General features: G+C 56.1%; 1 protein-coding gene and 1 long non-coding RNA gene across 4 annotated transcripts in view; one reads left to right on the plus strand and one right to left on the minus strand.

Moving 5' to 3' along the window:
- Positions 1 to 21,389, plus strand: part of BICRA (BRD4 interacting chromatin remodeling complex associated protein) — a 75,006-nt gene that overhangs the window by 39,531 nt on the left and 14,086 nt on the right. The window contains exons 2-7 of one of the 2 annotated variants that reach the window (XM_045772083.2): positions 12,300 to 12,400; positions 13,635 to 13,680; positions 13,765 to 13,807; positions 15,697 to 15,762; positions 17,568 to 19,529; positions 20,115 to 20,291. In XM_045772083.2, coding sequence (XP_045628039.2) covers positions 13,640 to 13,680; positions 13,765 to 13,807; positions 15,697 to 15,762; positions 17,568 to 19,529; positions 20,115 to 20,291 — 2,289 coding nt within the window. In that variant the 5' untranslated portion in view covers positions 12,300 to 12,400; positions 13,635 to 13,639. The remainder of the gene's footprint in view (positions 1 to 12,299; positions 12,401 to 13,634; positions 13,681 to 13,764; positions 13,808 to 15,696; positions 15,763 to 17,567; positions 19,530 to 20,114; positions 20,292 to 21,389) is intronic. The other variant, XM_087870947.1, reaches the window with a different exon arrangement.
- On the minus strand, positions 3,925 to 8,094 carry LOC148108293 (uncharacterized). 2 transcript variants are annotated; one of them, XR_015728128.1, is made up of 3 exons: positions 7,569 to 8,022; positions 5,249 to 6,658; positions 3,925 to 4,402 (listed from the first exon to the last, which is right to left on the minus strand). It is a non-coding gene; the product is annotated as an uncharacterized LOC148108293 (long non-coding RNA). The 2 variants fall into 2 exon arrangements; XR_015728127.1 differs by lacking the exon at positions 3,925 to 4,402 and having other exon boundaries at positions 6,356 to 6,658; positions 7,569 to 8,094.

Here is a 21,389-nt window from a genome sequence, read left to right on the forward strand (position 1 = left end):
TTGCCCAAATGTAAAAATCTTTTCCATGTCCACAATTTAACTGCAAAGGAGGCTGAGGAAGGAAGTTCCTGACCAAGGGGCAAAGGCCTACGCTTGTAGTGACTCATCCTCGTGAGTGGGTACATTGCTGAATGAAACCAAATGCAAGTTCTGTTGACCAGGAAGTCAGGCTGGGAGTGGCTTTGGATAATGGGCGACCTCTTTAGGCCCGTTGACCCGTGAGGCCGCCTTGTCACTGGCTAGGAACCGGTGGCTTGTGTTCAGTATGAGAGCAAGAGCCCTGGGAGGAAAACAAAGAGATGGAAGCTCCTAGAGCAGCGGTTGTCCCGACTGTGGTCCCTGGGCCAGCAGCAGCATCCGCATCACCTGGGAACTTGTTCGAAATGCACATTCCCAGGCCCTACCCCCAACCTTCTGACTGGGAAACCCAATCCTTACTTTCAAAGCCCTTCAGGTGATGCCGGTGCAGGTTCAAGCTTAGGACCCGGTGGTCTAAAGCATGCACAGTGTTGTTGGAGCTCTTTGTTTCCCCTCTGCTCCGCCGAGCTCCACTTGGTCCCAACCTCGAAGCCTTCCCTGTTGCCCAGTGCCACGGGAAACCCTGTGTCCAGTCAAAGTAATTATTCCTTCTGTTCCCTTCCCCCACCCCATTGCCTGTTTCACTCCTTGGCGTTTCCTCTGTTTTATATAAACTAGCGTTCAAGGAGAATGTAAAACTTTTTGAGATACCTGATTTTCTTGGCAAGCCTGCAGCTTTTTAGCTGCATTTAGGATGGTAGCAAGTGGGGGGGAAAGGTACAAAACATTCTAGTGTGTGACTACCTGTACAAACTAGGCTTTTAGGAACTAGACACCAGTCGCTTTATGAGCAATCCAAGTTTTATAGGGCACGCTTTTATGTTGTTAAACTAATTCAATGATTTCAGAACTCTAAAGGTCACTGAAAATAAAGATGGTGTAGATTTTAATTGCTCTTCAAATTGCTTTTTCTCTCTCTTCCCCAAAGGGGTGGGAGTGGGCGAGGAATCAACATTTTTTCCCTGTCTTCCTTTTTTGGCTTTGAAATAGACACAGCATGCCAGTGGCTACATATCCAGGGCCGAGCTAGCTCTTATTGGGCTTTCCAATGGAATTGAAAGAGGTTTCTCCTCTGGGAGGGCACAGTCCCCTAGTCTCCTTTGTGTGAATTAGAAGAGAGTCCTTTCTGCAGGTGGATGTTGCCCCTCTCTGAGTCTCCCTGGCGTGAGCAGAGCCTCGGCTGCATTTGAGGCCCCACTTGTGCCCACGACTTAATTCCTTTGTGTAGTGAACAACCTGTGCAACTGTGCTTGGTGGTCTGTGTCTATATATTGTATACCCAGGATGGATCGCATGCATCTGTCTTATAGATTTACGTGCTATACTGGTTTCCTGTGGCTGTGCTAACAAACACCACAATCATGGTGGCTCACAGTTCTGGAGGCCGCAAGGCCAAAATCAAGGTGTTGGCAGGGCCACCCGGGCATTCAGAGTTGTGCCTTCCGAAGGCTCCTGGGAAGAGTCCTTCTTTTGCACTTCCAGCTTCCGTGTCTTCTCTTGTGTCGGTGAGAAGGTCACGGGTCACTGGATTTACGGCTCACCCAGACAATTTCGGAGGATCTCATCTCGAGATCCTTAATTACCTCTGCAAGGACCCTTTTTTCCAAAAAGGGAAGACCGCATTCACAGGTGCGGGGTCATAGACGTATCATTTTGGGGAACTACTCTTCAATGCGCTACAGATGCCTTGCGAAAAATCGGAAGAGAGCAGCCTCTGGGCATCGCGGTTGGTCAGGCCCACGGAGGGAACTCATCACTCAGTGTTGGACCCAAGTGTGTGGGAAATGAACTGAGTTTTTCACGGCGCTTCAGGACAGTGTAAGGGGAAGAGGGCGTAAGAGGTGGGGGCGCTGTAAGGTCATTGCAGGAAGCATACCCCTGGGGTTCGGGATGGGGGGCAGCTAGGCAGCCCAGCACCATCGTGTAGTTCCCCCGAGCTCGGGAGCCTGTTGGCCTGGGTTCACATCCCAGCTCTGCTGTTCTGCTAACTGAGTGACCTTGGGCAAGTCACCTGACTCCTTGGTCTGCCTTGGTTTTGTCAGCTGTGAAATGGGTATGAAGATCATGGCACCTGCTCCAAGGGATTGCCGTAAGAATGAGATGTAGGCGGAGGGAGCACTTCGAATAGCACGGGGCACTCCGTAAGTGCTCTGCAAACCTTGGCTTTGGTGATGAAGAGGTTGATAAAGCAGGAAGTCGTGGCAGTCAGGGGCAGGGGGGACAGACCTGGAGCTCCTCTGATGCCTGGACTGCAAACACCAGGCAGCCGTGTGAGGAAGGCTCCTGAGCAGGGGTGAGCCTGGCGGTCGGGCAGGTCAGCCTGGTGGCCGGTGAGGAGGGGAGCCCAGGAGGAGGCAGGCTTTATGTCGTCGGTGGTGTGTGGCTTGATCGATGTTTTTACTGGTGGACTTGAGCTGTCATTGCCCCCTCCTGTCCGTCAGCGCCCAGCAGCCATGCAGGATGTGCTGAGTGACACTTATGAATGAATGAATGAATGAATGAATGAATGCATGCAGTAACATTGAAAATTCATAACAAGCAGGGCGCCTGGGTGGCTCAGTTGGTTGAGTGTCCGACCCTTGATTTTGGCTCAGGTTATGATCTCAGCGTCGTGGGATTGAGCCCCGCATCGGGCTGTGTCCTGAATGCGGAGCCTGCTTGAGATTCTCTCTCTCTCTTCCTCTGCCCCTACCCCCCACTCACTCTCTCCCTCAAAATAAATAAAAATAAAATAAATTTAAAATTTGTACCAAGCAGTAGATAATGTTAGCACAGATTAGGTGGTGCCTGGCATGGTGTGGAAGGGTGGTCCTGCAGGTTCCCCGCTGGGCCAGGTGTCACCCTGCTGGGTCGTGGGGGTGTTTCAGGACGTCCCAAGAGGCCAGGTGGAGTGCTGGGGGCTCAAGCAGCGTTTATGTGCCAATCAGGATGGAAACGTTTGAGTATTTTAACAATAGGTGCAGTTGGTTATGAACGAGAGACATGTTAACACAGGCCGGGGGGATGGTTAGATGAAAAATGATGGGGTCTTGATGGGAGTGGGGACAGTGGCCGTGGAGAGGAGGAGAGGGTGTGGGGAGGTTTGGGAGGTAGGATGAGTGGATCAAACGCGGATGTAGTCAGAGGTGTGAGGTCAAGGTTGGTCCTTCGTCTCTGGAGAGGGCTGTATCAGTTAGCTCCTGCTACGTAACAAACAGCCCCCAAACTATTGCTGTTTAACAAATTATCCACAGGGCACCTGCATGGCCCAGTCAGTTAAGCATCTGCGTTCAGCTCAGGTCATGATCCCAGGGTCCTGGGATTGAGGCCCGCGTCCAGCTTCCTGCTCAGTGGGGCGTCTGCTTGTCTCACTGTGCCCCCCCCTTGTATGCTCTTTCTCTCAAATAAATAAATAAAATCTTTAAAAGCAAACAAACAAATTATCCACAAATGTAGCAGCTTAAAGGAACAATTGTAGTATGCCCACGGGTTTTACGGGGCAAGAATTTGACTTGGAATTTGACACTGGGTCTCTCTCCACAATGTCTGAGGTCTTGGCTGGGAAGACCAAAAGCCTAGGGGCTGAAGGCCTGTTCACATACGTGCTTGGCACCTGGGATAACTTGATGATAGGACTTTCTTTTTTTTAAGATTTTATTTATTTATTTGAGAGAGAGAGTGAGCAAGAGAGAGAGAGAGGGAGCGGGGGCAGAGGGGCAGAGGGAAAGGGAGAAGCAGACTCCCCACTGAGCACAGAGCCCAACCTGGGGCTCGATCCCAGGACCCTGAGATCACGACCTGAGCTAAAGGCAGACGCTTAACCGTGTGAGCCACCCAGGCGCCCCGGAAGCAGAGCCCCTGCTCTTGGTCTTTCCGGAGGCTAGATTAGGCTTCCCCATAGCATGGCAGCCTCAGAGTGGTCAGACTTCTATTTAAGGTGGTGACAAGGCAGACACCAAATTCCCTTCCATGACCTAGCCCGCGAAGTCACGCAGTGGCACTTCTGTTGCACTGTCCTGGTTAAAGTAATCACAAACTCTCTTTGATTCAAGGGGAGTAGCAGCAGGGTCGTGCTGTGCGGGTCAGGCGGGATCAGCGACATCGTTGCCGCCGTCTTTGGAGAACACGAGATGCCACGGTGGCTTAAATCAAAGCCACGCTCCCAGTGGTCAGAATTTGGACTGGACGCAGCTGGGGTCTTCAGGTCTTGCCTCGGTGTCTGTGGCCAGCTGAAGGTCAGCGAGGTGGCTCTGCATCTAGGACCGGATGTGAACCGTGATGATGGAGGTGACAGGCACGTGACTCTTGTCACCCAGTGGGCTAGCCCGGCGTCTTCACACGGCACCTGGGCAGAGAACAGAAATATGCCGAGTCTTTTGAGGTGTAGGCTCAGACAGACACACCATCTGCCACATTCTGTTGGCCAAAGTGAGTTAGAAGGGCCGCCCAAGGTCTAGGTGTGGGGTGACAGACCCCATCTCTTGGTAGGAGCTGCAAAGAGTATGGGACCAGGGAGAAGAGTTTCTGGCCACTCTTGCAATCGACCACAGTGATCGTTTTCTCAGATTCCCTTTCCACCTGCCCTGTTCCATTTTGCTGAGCCCTCTCAGTCAGTGACACAGAAGCCGGAGAGAGTCCTTGCAATGGGTTGCAGAGATATCTAGAAATGTAAGCTAAGTGGTCAGATTGTGTCTGGCTGCAAATAATCGGAAACCTAGTAGTGGCTTGAGCTGTAAGGGTTAAGAAGTCTGGAGGCAGGCAGTGCAGGAGGAGTAGTAAAGAACCCAGTCTTTGTCCTCCCAACAGCAATCCTCTGCAGGTAGCCTTATCTGCCTTAGATTTATTGCCTCATGGTTGCAAAATGGCTGCCACCACTCCAATCATCTCAACTCGACTTGAAGCTGGAAGTGGGGAGCAAAAGATTTTCTCCCTAGAGGAGCTCCGTCTTTATATTCTGGAAGAAAAACTGTCCCCGGGTCTGTGCCCTTTGGCTCTTCTTGTTTGCAGAACCGTGGCTACCCTAGCTAAGAGGAAGCCTAGGAAAGTGAACGTTTGATACAGGGGCAGGAGTGCCACTGGTGGAGTCTAATTATTTTCAAGCTATTTCGACCACAGCCCACAGTAGGAAATATATACACATACGGACACACATAATTGAAACCAATCTCACAAACTGATACTTAACGCTTACCACGGATGAGGCCTTTTAATATTTTCTATCCCGTTCCATTCCATTTCACTCTATACTATTTAATTAAAAGAAAAAAAATTCCTGGTCACAACCTGCTCATTTGATTTCACAACCCTCCAAGGCGTGACCCATCGTTTGAAAAAGACTGACTCAGAACAGGCTTTGTTTACATCTTGGAGTTGGCAAGTGTTACCCTGAACGGCTTCAGGCTTCTGTGAGTAAGGCGAGGGGAGGGCTGGGGAAGTGGTGTTTGGAAAACAACAGTTAGGCTTTGCCACATCGGCCTCTCTTCCTATCCCTTCCCGTCGGCAAAGGATACGGTTCTGTAGACTCGCATGTTGGTTGCCTGTCAATCCCCCAGCAGTTGCTAAAAACTCTCGCTGGGAAATTAGAATGAGCCTGTCTCTGGAGCCGAGTGGAGACTTTGAATCCCGCGTCCTGCTAGGCGATCTGGCTGGTGCATGGCTCCTGATGACAATGCAGAACTCCGCTCGCCTTTCCAGTGCAGGAGGCATTCACGCGATCTTCTGGAAGGACACTTTGTCATTGTTGCGTCAGGGCTGTTCTCTCGAGCTGCTTGTGGTTTTCGGTCCCGGCTTCTCCTGCTTTTTATAGCGCGGTGGTGAAGAATGAGGGCTCCAGAATCACAGGGTCTGAGTTCGAATTTTGCACACGCGCACACACACACACACACACCCCCACCGGTGTGGTTGTGTGGTTTGGGGCACGTGTCCTGACCCCTCTGAGGCCCGGCATCCTGAGCTGGGACGCTCAAAGCAGCGTCCCTCCTGCCTCACTGGTGACCAGGAGGGGTCAGTGGCTATGACGTTAGCGCGAGGCCTGATACCAGGGAAGCACTGGGACAGTGGGGGCTCTTCGGGGTGCATCGGGTGGCTCTGGCTGAGTTTGTGCAGTAACAAGCGAGCCCCACTTCTCTGGGGCTTTCCATGGGAAAGGCTCATTTCACGCCCGTGTGTGTGTGTGTGTGTGTGTGTGTGTGCGCGCGCGGGCGTGCGTGCCTTTCGTGGATCGGCTGTGACTCTGTCCATGTGTCCCCTTTGTTCTGGGAGTCAGGCAGAAGCTCGGGCTGGCAACTTTGCACTCTAATTGTGGCCCCCAACCACTTTTTTTTTTTTTTAAAGCTTTTGGGTATGCATGTGTTGAGGAGAGGGGCGTTCAGTGTCACCCCTGGTAATGAGAAGCACGGGTCGTGCCCCCCAGAGCCACGGATTGGGTGTGCTTTTGCTCCTTAGGGTGTCCGAGGCTGGACACGCAGTGAGCACTTCCTAAATGCCCTTTCTCCCAGGCTGCTCGGAACAAATGAACGGATTTTGTCTGATGGCCTCTGTATGTTCGTTTCTTCATTCCCCGAATATTTATGGAGTTCCTCCGGTGTGGGCACGGGCGTCCCTCAGGGAACAAAACAGACAATAAACAATCAGACAGACATACGATACTTGGTATTTAAAAGTCTGTCTTTTTTTTTTTTTTAAGATTTTATTTATTTGACAGAGAGACAGCCAGCGAGAGAGGGAACACAAGCAGGGAAGTGGGAGAGGAAGAAGCAGGCTCATAGCAGAGGAGCCCAATGTGGGGCTCCATCCCGGAACGCCGGGATCACGCCCTGAGCCGAAGGCAGACGCTTAACGACTGTGCCACCCAGGCGCCCCTGTCTTTTTTTTTTTTAAGCAAGCATTTTTCGTGATGGAAAATTTCAAATGTGCACCAAGTAGAAAAACCAAACGTGGACACCCCCCCCTCCCTGGTCACCAACCACCTTGGTCCCTTTTCAGTCGCTCCCGCACTCACAGACCAGCTCTGTCCAGTGAGAGAGCTTGCTGCTCTTACGTGAATTAAAAAAAAAAAAACTTTGATAGTCCTCATTGTCCTTTTTTAAAATTTTCATATTTTTTTAATCGTGGTAAAATACGCATAACGTGGGGAGCCTGGGAGGTTCCGTTGGTTAAGCAACTGCCTTCGGCTCAGGTCATGATCCCAGAGTCCCAGGATCGAGTCCTGCATTGGGCTCCCTGCTCAGGGGGAGTCTGCGTCTCCCTCTGACCCTCTCCTTGCTCTTGCTCTCTCTCAAATAAATAAATAAAATCTTTAAAAAAAAATACACATAACGTAAAATTTACCACCTTAGCCATTTTTTTTTTTTTTTTTTTAGATTTCTCTTAAGTCCTCTCTCCCCCCATCATGGGGCTCGAACTCGCGACGCCGCTATCAGGAGTTGCATGCTGCACCGGCTAAGCCAGCCAGGCGCCCCCGGCCTTAGAGCCATTTTGAGCATGCAGTTCCGTGGCGTTGGAACACTCACCCTGTTGTGCAACCACGGCCCCCGTCCATCTCCAGAACGCTTCATCTTGCAGAACTGAAAGTCCGCACCCACTAAACAGTAACTCCCCATTCCCCCTTCTCCCCAGCCCCTGGCGGCCACCATTCCGCTTTCTGCCTCTGTGCACGTTACAGATTGGATCCCGTAGCGTGGGTCTCTTTGTAAGTGGCTCGTTTCACGTAGTGCGATGTCCTCCCAGGTCGTGCGTGTCGTAGCCTGTGTCCGAACGTCCTTCCTGAGTAATATTCCATTGCCAGTCGACACCACGTCTCGCTTCTCCATTCATCCATCAGCGGACGCGTGGGCTGTGGGCACCTTTTGGCGATTGTGGGTAACGTTGCTGTGACTATCAGTGCACCTGATATCTGTTCGAGACCCTCCTTTTTCAGTTCTGGGGCGGGGGGGATATACCCCGAAGCGGATTTTGCTGGATCATGTGGCAGTGCTATTTTTACTGTTTTGAGGAACTGCCAGACTTTTCCACGGCAGCTGCCCCATTTTGCATTCCCACCAGCAGTGCACAAGGGCTCCGATTTCTCCACATCCTCAACAGTACTTGTTTTCTGGGTTTTTTTGGTTTTGTCGTGTGTCTGACAGTAGCCGTCCTGATGTCTGCCGTCTCGACACCATTGCCCTAATGGTGAGCGATGTGGAGCATCTTTTCATGAGCTTGTGGCCGTCGGTGTATCTTCTTTGGAGAAATGTCTTATTCAAGTCCTCTGTCCTAATTTCATTGAATTAACCTGCATTTGGTCAGCGCGGGTCTGTATGCCCCCCAGATGCCCCCAGCTGGGTTCTTTTGCAGGAAATCACAGACATTTTACCATTTCACTCCTGAGTATTTCAGGGTATGTGTTTAAAGGGTAAGGACTCTGAAGAAAACAACAACGTGATGCCATTATTACACTTCGAGCTTTTTTTTTTTTTCTAAGTAGGCTCCGCGCTCAGCGTGGAGCTCAGCGTGGAACCCAGTGCAGGGCTCGAACTCTCGGCCCTGAGATCAAGACCTGAGCTGAGATCGAGAGTCGGACGCTTCACCGACTGAGCCACCCAGGCGCCCCTCCACTTTGAATCTTTTTTTTTTTTTTTAAGATTTTAGTTATTTATTTGAGAGAGAGACAGAGATAGAGACAGAGGGCAAGAGCGGGGAGGAGAGGGAGAAGCAGACTCCCTGCTGAGCAGGGAGCCCGACACAGGGGCTCGATCCCAGGACCCTGGGATCATGACCTGAGCTGAAGGCAGACGTTTAACGACTGAGCCACCCAGGCGCCCCCACTCTCCGCTTTGAATCTTAATCACAATTTCTTAATATTTTCAAATATCCGGGCAGTGTTCAAATTCTCTCTTTCAACAGCTGGTGGGTTCATTTGTGCCCTTCGGGTCTCCCTGTGCCTGCCGGGTTGAGGGCTGCAGCGTAGCTGGCTAGCCCCACGCAGGCACATTTCCTCGGCTGTCTTTAGCCTGTGGCTTTTCCATAACCATTCCGTTCAGCCTCATTTATCTCATCTGAGAAATGGGGGTAAGAACGGCCCTGGAAGGATTCGAGGCATCATGGCGCCTGGCGGTTTGAGTAAGACCGTGTGCATGACCCATGGCCGAAGCAGGCGGTATATAAAGCCTTCCAGAAGGTGCTCAAGGGTGACACGGGGCAACCGGCAGCAGGTGGCAAAGCTGGAGCATGGGGACTTTTTTCCAGCCGGCTGGGCCGGGGCCAGAAAGCTTTGACGGTTGCCATGCGAGATCCTATTCACAATGACAGTTGCAGTTTTGACAGCGGTATGTGTCACTCACGAGATACTTTGCCATGTGCAAGGGTTAAAAGTGTTCCGGGGGGGGGGGACATACCGTTATCTGCATTTTCCAGATGGGGAAACTGAGGCACGGGGGGTGGTTAAGTAACTCATCATAGGACACGCAGCTAGCAAGTGGCAGTGCCGGGGTGCACACTGGGGTGGCTCACTGCAGAGCGTACTCCCCCCCCCCCACCATCCCACAAGGGACCTTTAGCAGTCTAGGCACACCCGATCCCCACCGCTGGCGTCCAGAGGCTTCGGACCCTGTGGCTGTCCCGGAATCTGAGGCATTTATCCCAAATGTAGCAACTCTGGCCCCTCTCCCAGTTTCCGACCTTCTAGATCCAGGGTAGGTCCTGGGAATCAGTGTGAAGACGGCGGGGGAGATGACGAGACAGGGTCAGGGAGGCAGAGGGTGGACGCTGGAGGCCTCTGCGCCCCGACCTTTCCTCGTTAGCCAGCCGTGTTTAGAGTACCCACAAAACAGCAGGATCGAGGCCAATACGGATGGCAGGACCTGTTCTTAGTGAATCTCCACCGTTGTATGAGACATGCGGACTGTGAGTCCACCCATTTGACCAGTGAACGCATGGAGGCCCAGAGAGGTGAAGTCACTTGCCCAGAGTCACCCAGCCCACGCACGGTGGAGCAGGGTCTAAACCCCTGACTCCAGCCCCTGGCGTTTCATGCTGGACCTCTTGGCATCAACCCGATGGGGAGACCCGGGAGGCCCAGGTACCAGACCTGCTGATCGTTGACATACTGTTTTCTTTTTATTATGAAAACTTTCCCGAATGTGCAGAGTGACCAGAACGGTACCCGGAAGCTCCCAGGTACCCCTCACCCAGGCTTAACAGTTACCAACATCCTGGCACACCCTGCCCCCCGCTCCCCTGCCCCACTACAACTTGATGGTGACGATTTGGGTTTTTTTAGAGCTTTTTAAGGTAAAACTTACATGTTTTGAACTTATGTGCACAAATCTGACTGTGACGTTTTAAACGCTCACGGAACGGGCACTCCATCGCAAGGCAGAGCATTTCCCTCTCAATACTCTCCCTTCATTTCTTTGCTGGTACCGGGGGAATGAAAATGCACGACTGGGGTCACCTGGGTGGCTCAGTCGGTTGAGCGTCCGACTCTTGGTTTCGGCTCAGGTCATGATCTCATAGGTTGTGAGATCGAGCCCCACGTCGGGCTCCACGCTCAGCGTGGAGTCTGCTTGAGGATTCGCTCCCTCTGCCCCTCCCCCGCTCAAATAAATAAATCTTTAAAAAAAACAAACACACACAGGAATAAAAAAAATTCTCAAGAGCCTCCCACTGGACATTCAGCCGTGGGCGCCGTTTGGAGAGTCCTGGTCAGGAAGCACCCACTCCTGGCTCTAATTCTGCTAGCCTGAGGTTTGCAGAGCTTGGGCCACACCTGAAACTCAGCACGGGGGGCGGGGCGGAAGACCCCACGCAAAGCAGGCCCCTCTGGCAAAGCCACCTCGCATGCTTGTGGACACCCCCAGGCCATGGTAGTGCACCTGGAATCTCGCTGGGACAGGATCCCGTGTTCCTGAGTCGTGTGACAGATGCTTTCTAGATCTTTCCGGGGCCTGGGCCTGCTGAGCAAGAGGGGAAGCCACTGGGTGCTCCCATTCCTCTGGCTCTTTCGAATCTGAACTATTCCAAGCATTCTTAAAATGATAACAAAGGCTGCCACCCAGCTTCATCTTATCTTGACATTTTTGCCATATTTGCTTCAGATTTTAGAAGAGAAACAGCATGACGAGAGGAACAAGAGGAACGTGCGCGGGATAGCGGTTAAGGGCGGGGACTCTGAGTGAGCCTGCCTTGGCCCAAACCCCAGCCTGGCCCCTTTACCAGTTGAGGGCTCTTGGGCATATTGCGCACTGTTCTGAGCCTCCGTTTCCCCGTCTACAGAACAGGGCTAATCAAAGTGCCTGCCTCGCAGGGATCTAGGGAAGGTGAACCGGGTTCATACACGTAGAGCACTTAAAACCAGTGGCGGGCAGGCACTACCATTGTGGTCATTACAGCCGATTCCATATTTGCGAAGCTGCCTCCTTGCGAGCACCTATAACCCATAGATCAATACCGACGTGCTTCCCTGGTCACCGGGGGACATGTGAAAAATTCAAGCGGTCCCAAATGCACGTGCCCGCCTTGGTTGAACAAGGTCACGCTTTGCCTTCTTGGTTCAGCTCCCATATTGTTGAGTGCCATGGTTTTTGCATCTTTGTCCTCTTTGTGAGTGGTTTCGCTGTTAAAAACGGCCCCCGGTGTAGGGCTGAAGTGCTACCTCGTGTCCCCAAGTGCAGGAAGGCCAGGATGTGCCCTCCGGAGACAGTACGTGTGTTCGATGCGTGTCCCTTAAGCACGAGTCACAGAGCTGTTGGCCGAGGGTTCAGTGTTAACGAATCAACAGTTTGTATTACATGAGGCATCTCTAAACAGAAACACCAGTAGACTAAGGCTGTGTATCCATGGGTTGATGAGAATGTGAGCCGAGGCTCACAGGAGGCCACGCTGTGTCCCCCTCCCGGGAGCGGTGGCCCGGAATTCACAACCGCGTGCTCTCGGCAACTGTGCAGAACGCAAGTGCCTCAGATAACGAGAATCGACTGTGTTTTATGAGGTCCAAGCGTCAGTAAATTCTATCAGATGCTGTTGTACAGTGCTGTAGCGTGCATTGTTCTGTAGCGCCCTGCCCTGCGCTCTGGGTGTGCGTGTCGCCTATGGGATCACGTGTAGTGTTGTCTCACCTGCTCTCAACTTGTGTTTAACCCCGTCTTTTCTTACCTCTTCACACGTGGCCTGGTGAACCCCTCTCCTGGGCTCCCCACTCCCTCTCTCCCCCCGTCTTTCTCCTTGTCACGGACTTTTTACAGCCTCTCTTATTCTCTCCACAGCTGGCCCCCGAAAGGACACTCCCCAAGTCCCCAGCCGGGGGCCCCGCGTAGACCTGGAGTGGACACCCCCTCCTTCCCTTCATGATTCGTTTGTAGCGCAGGTAACCAGCCAGGGGTCCCAGTTCATGCCCGGAGGGGCGCTTGTCCCTCATTCCACCTCCCTGGGCCCACCCTGACCCCCAGGGAGGAAGGAACACTCCTTCTTGGCAGAGCCTGGCTTAGCCACACCCTTCCACCCCTTCCCCTCCGGCCTTGGGCCCCCTGGGTCATCTGTACCATCCCCCTGCCTCCATGCCAACTGCAGGTGGGATCTTCTCCCCATTATTCCCTTTTCTCCAGATTCTTTGCAGGTCTTGCCTTTCTGTCCTCTAGCTGGGCCTTTCCCTCCCACCCCACCCCACCCCACCCCTGCCCTGGGCTGGGCGGGAAGGGCAGGGCTGTAGGCCACAGACCTGGTGGTGACACGGGAAGAAGGAAGCATAGGTGGGGCTGGGATATGGAGCCGGAGAGAGCCTATTGTCGCCACTGCCAAGTGCAACCAGAGCCTGAGAAAGACCTCCGGGAACAGTCCCCATGGCCAACTCTAGAAGGGAAAGTCCTTGGAGTGTGTGTAGGGGGGTGTTCCCGCCAGTTTCGCATGGCATGTTCTAGGCTGGGCTTGTTGACCCAAGGCCCGTGAAGTGTGCACATGTGTGTCCCACAGCCCCTGGGAAAGCATGTGTCACAGTTTGGGCCCACTTGCATGTTTTTGGCAGAATGGTCTTTTGCCTTCTCAGATTCTCCAAGGCACTCTTCAGAGAAGACCTGAATAGTTTAGGACTGTTCATATGCAGAGCAGACCCTTGTCACACCCCACTCTGAGCCAGACCCTGGCCCATGGAGGCAGGGCAGCCCAGGCTCTGGGCCAGACTCTGGGTTCAAGGCCTGGCTCTGCCCCCTGCTGGCTGGGAGATGAATGACGGTCTCTGGGCCCCCATTTACTCCTCTGCAACAAGTGGGTGGCAGGACCCACCTTGTGGGGTACCGTGAGGATTAAAAGAGTTACAGGTGTGTGAAGCACTCAGCACCGGCCTGCACGTGATCAGGGCTCACTCAGTCTTGGTGGATGTCCTCATTGTGGGCATCAGATGCTGGGGAAGAGGTCGGGGGAGGAGGAAAAAGCAGCCATCTCTGGCTGCTCACCACCCTCACCCACACCCATAGACTCAAGGGAACAGAAACTCTGACCTTCCAGAGACTGTGGTCCCAGGGAGTGGTCCTGGAAGGGAGGGTCCTGGCACACTGCCTACGTCTAACCTTGTCTCCCTTGCCCCCTCCTTGCCCCACGCGATTCAGTGGCGATGGATGATGAGGATGGGAGATGCTTACTAGACGTGATTTGGTGAGTAACAGACTCCCTCAGCCCTCCCTGTCCCCCCTCCCCCGCCCCTCATCTCCTCAGTGTCTCTCCCCTTCTGTCTTTCAGTGACCCTCAGGCCCTCAATGACTTCCTACATGGATCCGAGAAGGTGAGTGCTAGGGCAGGCAGGGGCCTTCCCGGGGTAGAGGGCTGTGGAATTGGGAGGCTGAGAGACCTGTGCCCCTGATTCAGTAGACATCTGCCTCATGCCTTCTGGGAGCTGGGCCTCGGGGTTATGGCAAGAGCAGAAGAGAAGACAAATCCCTGTCCTCACGCCGTACACATTTCCTTGGTAAACAAAGCAGTAACTGCTAAAGGTGATCGCGGACAGAGCCCTGCAGCATAGGATAAGGAATAAGAATGGCACCGGCACAACAAAAATGGTTTAAAGCAAAATGAATGGGGGGCAGGGGCCGTGGCTTCTTTAGCTAGTGTAGGCGGGAGGTGACCTTGAAGGCGACCTTGAAGGATGAGAGGGAGGCACCCATGGTGCTCTGGGCAGGGGAAGGACAGGTAGAAATGCAGGAAAATTTGCCATGTTCGAGGAACAGAAAGAAGGCTGGTGGGGCCGGACAGAAGGGGAAACTAGTAGTGGTAAGACTGGAGTGGACAAGAGTCACCCTTCATGCAGGGCCTCGAACAAAGCGGGGGAGAGTGGAAGTACTGAGCCACAAGGAGTTGTATCAGTTATCTAGGGCTACATAACAAATATCCCAGCACTTAGTGACTTAAAACAATTTGTTAGTGCTCTCACAGTTTCTGAGGGCTGGGACTTGGGGGAGCAGCTTAGCTAGGTGCTTCTGGCTCGGGTTCTCTCCTGAGGTTGCCGTCAGGATGTTGGCTGGGGCTGCTCTCATCCGAAGGCTCGTCTGCAGCCGGAGGACATGCTTCCCTGATGGTCTATTTCCCTGGGCTATTGGCTGGAGGCCTCAGGGCCTCACCACATTGGCCTCTCCCTAGCATCCTTGAGCGTCCTCACCACATGGCAGTCAGCTTCCCCCAGACTGAGTGACCCAAGGGAGAGAGCCAGGAGGAAGCTCAGTGCCTCTTATGATCTCGTCTCTGAAGTCACACACCATCGCTTTTGTCACCATGTATTCATTGGAAGCAGGTCACCAAGCCAGCCCACACTCCCAGGGAGGGGAACAGAGTGCCACTTCTTGGAAGGAGAAGCCGCAGATGATCTGTGGAGTGGGGGCGAGTGCAGCGGGATGAGGGTGGCCGCGGGCGTGGGGCGGGCAGTGGAGGGGTACCAGGTGCTGGCTTTGGGCCCTGTCTGGGGGGGCAGAGTCAACTAGACCTGCAGGTGGAGTAGATGTCGAGGAGGAGAGTGTCCGGGGTTGTGTCTCCGGAGGTGGGAGTTTGGGGCGGACTCCACACGGGAAGCTGTTGGCCGTGCCAGGCTGGCGTTCTGGAGAGACGTCCAGGTAGAGAGAAACCGGGGAGGCTGCACTATGGACAGACATTCAGCAGGCACTTGTGTGGATGCCGGGCTCTGTTCTAGGCGCGAGAGATGCCCCTGGGAGTCGGCCAGGTCCCTGCCGTCCTAGAGATGGGCTCAGCATGGTGCGCTGGGTGCCTGGACAGCGGGGCATGCCGGATACTTGGGCCGCGTAGAGAAAGGAGTGACTTAGTGAGGCAGGACGGGCGGCTGTTGGGAGGGGGCAGTGACTGTGACGGGTCCTGGGGGACGTGCTGCCAGACGGGTGAAGGGGGAAGGCACGGAGGCAGGATTCTAGGGTTCCAGACAGGCGTGTAGGGAGAGCCTCAGACCCCATGCCGGGGACACCTTGGGTTTTGAACATGCTGCCAGGCCCCTTTCTTTGGGGCCTCCTTTCTGGAGGGGGAATTTCCCTGTACTTCTTGCGCCCACCCCCCACCCCCACCCCATCTTTGTCCTTTGGTCTGGTGTAACTTTAAATGGTTTTTGTTCTGGAGCAGGGCCTGCCCGCTGCCTGGCTGACCTTTGACCTTGGGTGGGGGCGGGTCTTGTTGCAGCTCGATGGCGATGACCTCCTGGATAACCCCGGGGAGGCCCAAAGTGCCTTCTATGAAGGTCCTGGGGTAAGTGGCCCAGGGGTTCTGGGAGGGGCCCAGGCTCTCAGTCATGGCTCATGTTGCCCTTGGTGGCGGCCAGCAGGAGGGAGGCCCTAACAGCAAGAGGGAGGGGGTCATGATCGTCCCTCTGGGGCACTTGCTGGAGGGGGGAGAGCGGTCACAGACAGCTGTGTGGGGCGGAGGTGGGACCACAGTGGGATGGCCTGGCTCTGCCCACCAGCTCCTCGGGAAGAGGTGAGGGTCTTGGGTCCCGGGCCTTGGGGGTCTGTTGGTACAGAGTGGTCCTGGCAAGCTGAGGCAGATGCCAGCTCTGAGGTTCGCTGAGGGACACTCTTCTCGGGAGCAGAGAGTGTGGGAGTCTGGGGGCCTGTCCCCTCTTAGCTATGGCGGGGTGTGACCTGGGGGAGGGGGATTGACTGACGCAGACATCTGTCTCCATCTGGAAAAAGAGGGCAGGGGTGATGAGCCAAGCCCAGAGTGCAGAATGCAGTGGACATTAATTGAGCACCTACGGATGCCTTACCTCTTCTTCCTCCCCTTCCCATCCCTCCCGCCTCCTCTTTCTCCCTTCCCCCCTCCTCCTCCTATCTCCTCTCCCCCCTCCCACCCGGTCATCATAACTGTGATTCGCTGAACACTCACTATATGCCGCCAAGCCTCTTCCGGTCACTTTTATTTAATGTCCACGACAACTATAGTAATATATTCTGGATAATTCCATCTTTCATAGTACAAATACTTACGAAGTCCCTGGTCAGGTTCTAAGCCTCCCATATGTGAGGTCAGCGAACGTCACGACCGTCCTAGGAAGTGGGTTTGGTTGTGGCCATTTAGTGGTTAAGAGCTCAGAACCACCTGGTTCTGGGTTGGGGCCGAGTAGGGGCCCCCTCTCTCCGTCTGGGAAAAGAGGATGGGGGGCGGTGCCCGCCTCACTGAGCTTGTTACCGACACCACCACCACGGACGGCATAATAATAATGTTAAGCGATGCTTCTCGCACACTTGCTAAGGTGCCAGGTGCCGCCGTGAGCCCTCCGTGTGGTTGAACTCCGGATCTTTCGAACTCCTAAGTTTTGACCTGTTATCTGGTCAAATACCAGTGGGGATTCCGTGCTCTAAGCGTCATTAGCACTTGTGCGATATTTGCTCAAATCGTCACGCGTCTCTCAATTGTGCTCATCCTGGATCGCGATCCGGGACAGCGCGGGAGGCACTGAAGACATGTCAGACTCGGCGCCACGCGTGCAAAATCGGGTTCACAGCCGTAGCTGCTGCTGCCCTTAACACAGCCGTGGTCTCTTATCCGACACCTCTGGGGCCAGGCGCGTTTCAGAATTCAGAATTTTTCAGATGCTGGGAAGGTGATGCAGAATGTCACGTAGCACGCTCGCTCACCTTTCCGTGGTCAGGAAGACTCCCGTTACGTGGACAATTCGTGGTCCTCCCCAAGAACGCCGTGTCACTTTTGGTCAGGTTTTGCTACCGAAAGAGTTAGGAAGACATTTGCCATTTTCAGAGCCCTTTCGAGCTTTGGAATCGCAGATAAGTATTACGGGCCTTTACGGCTCCTTAAAGGATAGGCTTTATTCCTTTCTACTGCTGTGGACAGACAGGGAAATAGGCCAGACTGAGCCAGCCCCAGGTTGTACAGCCAAGCGGAGCTGGGATTTGAACCTAGGTCCAGCCACGCGCAGATGGAATATTCTCTCTGCCCATACTGCTCTGGCACAGGGGTCCTTTTGCTTCAGCCGAGCCCTGAGCCAGCCCCTTGCTAACCTCCGCTCTTCCCTTCCCACCTTACCCGGCCTCCAGCTCCATGTGCAAGAAGCTTCTGGCAACCACTTGAGCCCAGAGCCCACGCAGCCGGCCCCCAGCGTGGACCTAGACTTCCTAGAGGATGCAATCCTGGGCTCGCCGGCCGCTGGGGGCGGCGGCGGGGGCGGCGGGGGCGCCGACCAGCCCTGCGACATCCTGCAGCAGAGCCTCCAAGAGGCCAATATCACTGAGCAGACACTCGAGGCCGAGGCCGAGCTGGACCTGGGCCCCTTCCAGCTGCCCACCCTCCAGCCCGCAGATGGCGGAGCAGGCCCAGCAGGTGCCGGAGGGGCTGCTGCCGTGGCCGCTGGGCCCCAGGCCCTGTTTCCCGGTGGCACCGACCTGCTGGGGCTGCAGGCCCCGCCCACCGTGCTGACCCACCAGGCCCTGGTGCCACCCCAGGACGTGGTCAACAAAGCCCTGAGCGTCCAACCCTTCCTGCAGCCCGTGGGCCTGGGTAATGTGACCCTGCAGCCCATCCCAGGCCTCCAGGGCCTGCCCAACGGCAGCCCTGGGGGCGCCACGGCGGCCACACTCGGCCTGGCACCCATCCAGGTGGTGGGCCAGCCCGTCATGGCACTCAACCCGCCCACCTCCCAGCTCCTTGCCAAGCAGGTGCCCGTCAGCGGCTATCTGGCCTCGGCGGCTGGCCCCTCAGAGCCAGTGACCTTGGCGTCTGCCGGCGTCTCGCCCCAGGGGGCCGGCCTGGTCATTCAGAAGAACCTCCCCACCGCCGTGGCCACCACGCTCAATGGGAACTCAGTGTTTGCAGGGGCGGGAGCGGCCACGGCAGCGGCCAGCGGGGCGCCCTCGGGGCAACCGCTGGCGGTGGCCCCCGGCCTCGGCACGTCGCCGCTGGTCCCGGCGCCCAACGTGATCCTGCATCGCACGCCCACGCCCATCCAGCCCAAGCCTGCCGGCGTGCTGCCCCCCAAGCTCTACCAGCTGACACCCAAGCCGTTCGCCCCGGCGGGCACCACGCTCACCATCCAGGGCGAGGCGGGGGGCCTCCCACAGCAGCCCAAGGCCCCCCAGAACCTGACTTTCATGGCAGCAGGCAAGGCCGGCCAGAACGTGGTGCTGTCGGGCTTCCCCGCACCTGCCCTGCAGGCGAATGTCTTTAAGCAGCCTCCTGCCACCACGACCGGGGCCGCCCCACCGCAGCCCCCCGGGGCCCTGAGCAAGCCCATGAGCGTCCACCTCTTGAATCAAGGCAGCAGCATCGTCATCCCCGCCCAGCACATGCTGCCGGGCCAGAACCAGTTCCTGCTGCCCGGCGCGCCCGCCGTCCAGCTCCCCCAGACGCTCTCGGCCCTGCCCACCAACGTCGGCGGGCAGATCCTGGCAGCCGCGGCGCCTCACGCAGGCGGACAGCTCATCGCAAACCCCATCCTCACCAACCAGAACCTGGCGGGGCCGCTGAGCCTGGGCCCCGTGCTGGCCCCCCACTCCGGGGCCCACAGCGCGGCCCACATCCTCTCGGCCGCCCCCATCCAGGTGGGCCAGCCTGCGCTCTTCCAGATGCCTGTGTCGCTGGCCGCGGGCAGCCTGCCCACGCAGAGCCAGCCGGCACCCACCGGCCCCACTGCCACGACCGTCCTCCAGGGGGTCACTCTGCCCCCCAGCGCCGTGGCCATGCTCAACACCCCCGACGGGCTGGTGCAGCCAGCCACCCCTGCCGCCACGGGGGAGGCCGCGCCTGTCCTCACGGTGCAGACAGCCCCCCAGGCGCCACCGGCGGTCAGCACCCCGCTGCCTTTGGGCCTCCAGCAGCCACCGGCGCAGCAGCAGCCCCTGCAGGCCCCAACCCCTCAGGCCGCCGCCCCGCCTCAGGCCACCACCCCCCAGCCCAGCCCAGGCCTGGCGTCTAGCCCAGAGAAGATCGTCCTGGGACAGCCGCCCTCTGCCGCCACCACGGCCATCCTCACTCAGGACTCCCTGCAGATGTTCCTGCCCCAGGTAACTGGGGCTGGGCTGGCAGGGATGGGGGGGTGAGGGAGGCGGGAGGGGGTGTGCTGCAGAGAGGGGCCAGGAGCTGGTGCGGAAACTGTGTGGTGGAGGCAGCGACCGGGGAGGGTCTGGTGGGCTAAGGAGAGCATCTCAGAGGTGGCAGCCCTGCCGGTCCGAGCGTTCCCTCGGGGGAAGCCACAGGGTGACAGGGACTGACAGACAGACAAGGAGGGGGCCTCACTGGCCGACAGACTGACCGTCCATCCTCCTGCTGGAGGGTGCGAGAATCACGGGGAGAGTGGTCAAGACGTGGACAGACAGACAGACAGACGGGGCAGGAGGCTGCGGGCGAGGCGGAGCTGGAAGATTGGCAGGGCCTGAGAGGACCGAGCTGGGGTTGCGGCCTCCCTGGTACCTGGACCCCGGGGCTCCCGGCCACCCTGGCCTCTGCACCCAGCCTCTCAGTGCCCGTCTGCCTGGTTCCCGCCCCCCCCCACCCCATGCCCGGAGCCTCGGGGAGGCTGGGGTCTCGGGGTGGGGAGGCTGTGGGTCCGTGGGGCGGCCTTCTGACCCTGTGCGGGCTGCCCGTTTTAGGAGAGGAGCCAGCAGCCCCTCTCCGCAGACGGCCCCCACCTCTCCGTGCCCGCCTCGGTCATAGTCAGCGCCCCGCCTCCCGCCCAAGACCCAGCCCCGAGCACCCCCATCGCCAAAGGAGCTGGCCTCGGCCCTCAGGCCCCCGACAGCCAGGCTTCCCCAGCGCCGGCCCCCCAGGTAGATGAACCCCAGCAGCCTCTGTCCCAGCTCAGACCGAGCCTTGCCCCTGCGACCCCTCCTCCCGCTCCCTCCTCCCCGCTCTGGCTGCCCTGCCTGCCTCTCTGTCTTGCTGGCTTGGGAAGGGTGCTCCTTCGCTCCCCAGATATTTCCCGAGGGTCTTCTGACAGTCATGGACTCCTGTGACCCGGGCCAGACCTGGGGGAGCCCCCACTCTAGGCAGAGGGGCACACAGCAGGCAGGACTTCCCTAGAATTCTCATGTTCACATCTGGGTAGGCAGCACACTCAGGGGGTTCACATCTCTAAAGCTACCAAAGGTCTCGCGGAAAAGCCCCTTCTCCTGAACCACAGCCCCCTGCTTTCCCGAGGGCGGTTTCTTGCAGCGCTTTCCACGCTCGGATAAGGAGAGTGGCACCTGGAGTCTTTCTCTCCCATTGTTACAAACACGGTAGCATGCTCGGCAGTCTTGCTCATTTAAAGATTCGGCTTGGAGATGGTGCTTCCTTCTTCCGCAGGACCACACGGCGCTCCCGCTGTGTGCGCGCGCTTTCTTTCTCTCCCCGGTCCTTTTCGGGCAGTTAGGTCACTTCCGCTCTTTCGCTGTGATGAGCGAAGCCGCAAAGGATGACCGTACATGTCTCACTATGTAGGGTAAATTCTCAAGGAGGGAAGTGCTGGGTCCGTCAGAGGCCATTTGTGTTTTCTCTGGAGTTTTCAGCGCGTAAGCCTTGCCAAATTCAAAATTTGGGTTATTGGTCCTTGTTGATTTGTAGAAACTCTTTACATGTTAGGAAGATTAGCCTTTGTCTCATGTGAGTCATAAGCACCTAAGTTTAGAGAGGGCTCCCTTTTATTCTGGAGGGGGGGATGTTATACTCATTCAGATGAGATAGAAGAGGAGGAGGGAATGACGTCAGCAAGGTCAGGGTGACAGAAAGCAGTGGGGGCTTTGGCCTTAAACAGTTATGATTTCACTCTCCAGTTCTGCTACTTGCCACATGGCCTTAAACAACCAGTTTCTTCTTTCCTTAAACAGATTATTTGGGGAAGGAGGGCACTTAGTATGTGCCTGGCCTTGTGCTGACCCTGTGCGTTT

This window comes from Ursus americanus, chromosome 21 (genome assembly GCF_024610735.1).
Source record: "Ursus americanus isolate L20-20 chromosome 21, mUrsAme1.1.p, whole genome shotgun sequence".
Lineage (NCBI taxonomy): Eukaryota > Metazoa > Chordata > Mammalia > Carnivora > Ursidae > Ursus > Ursus americanus.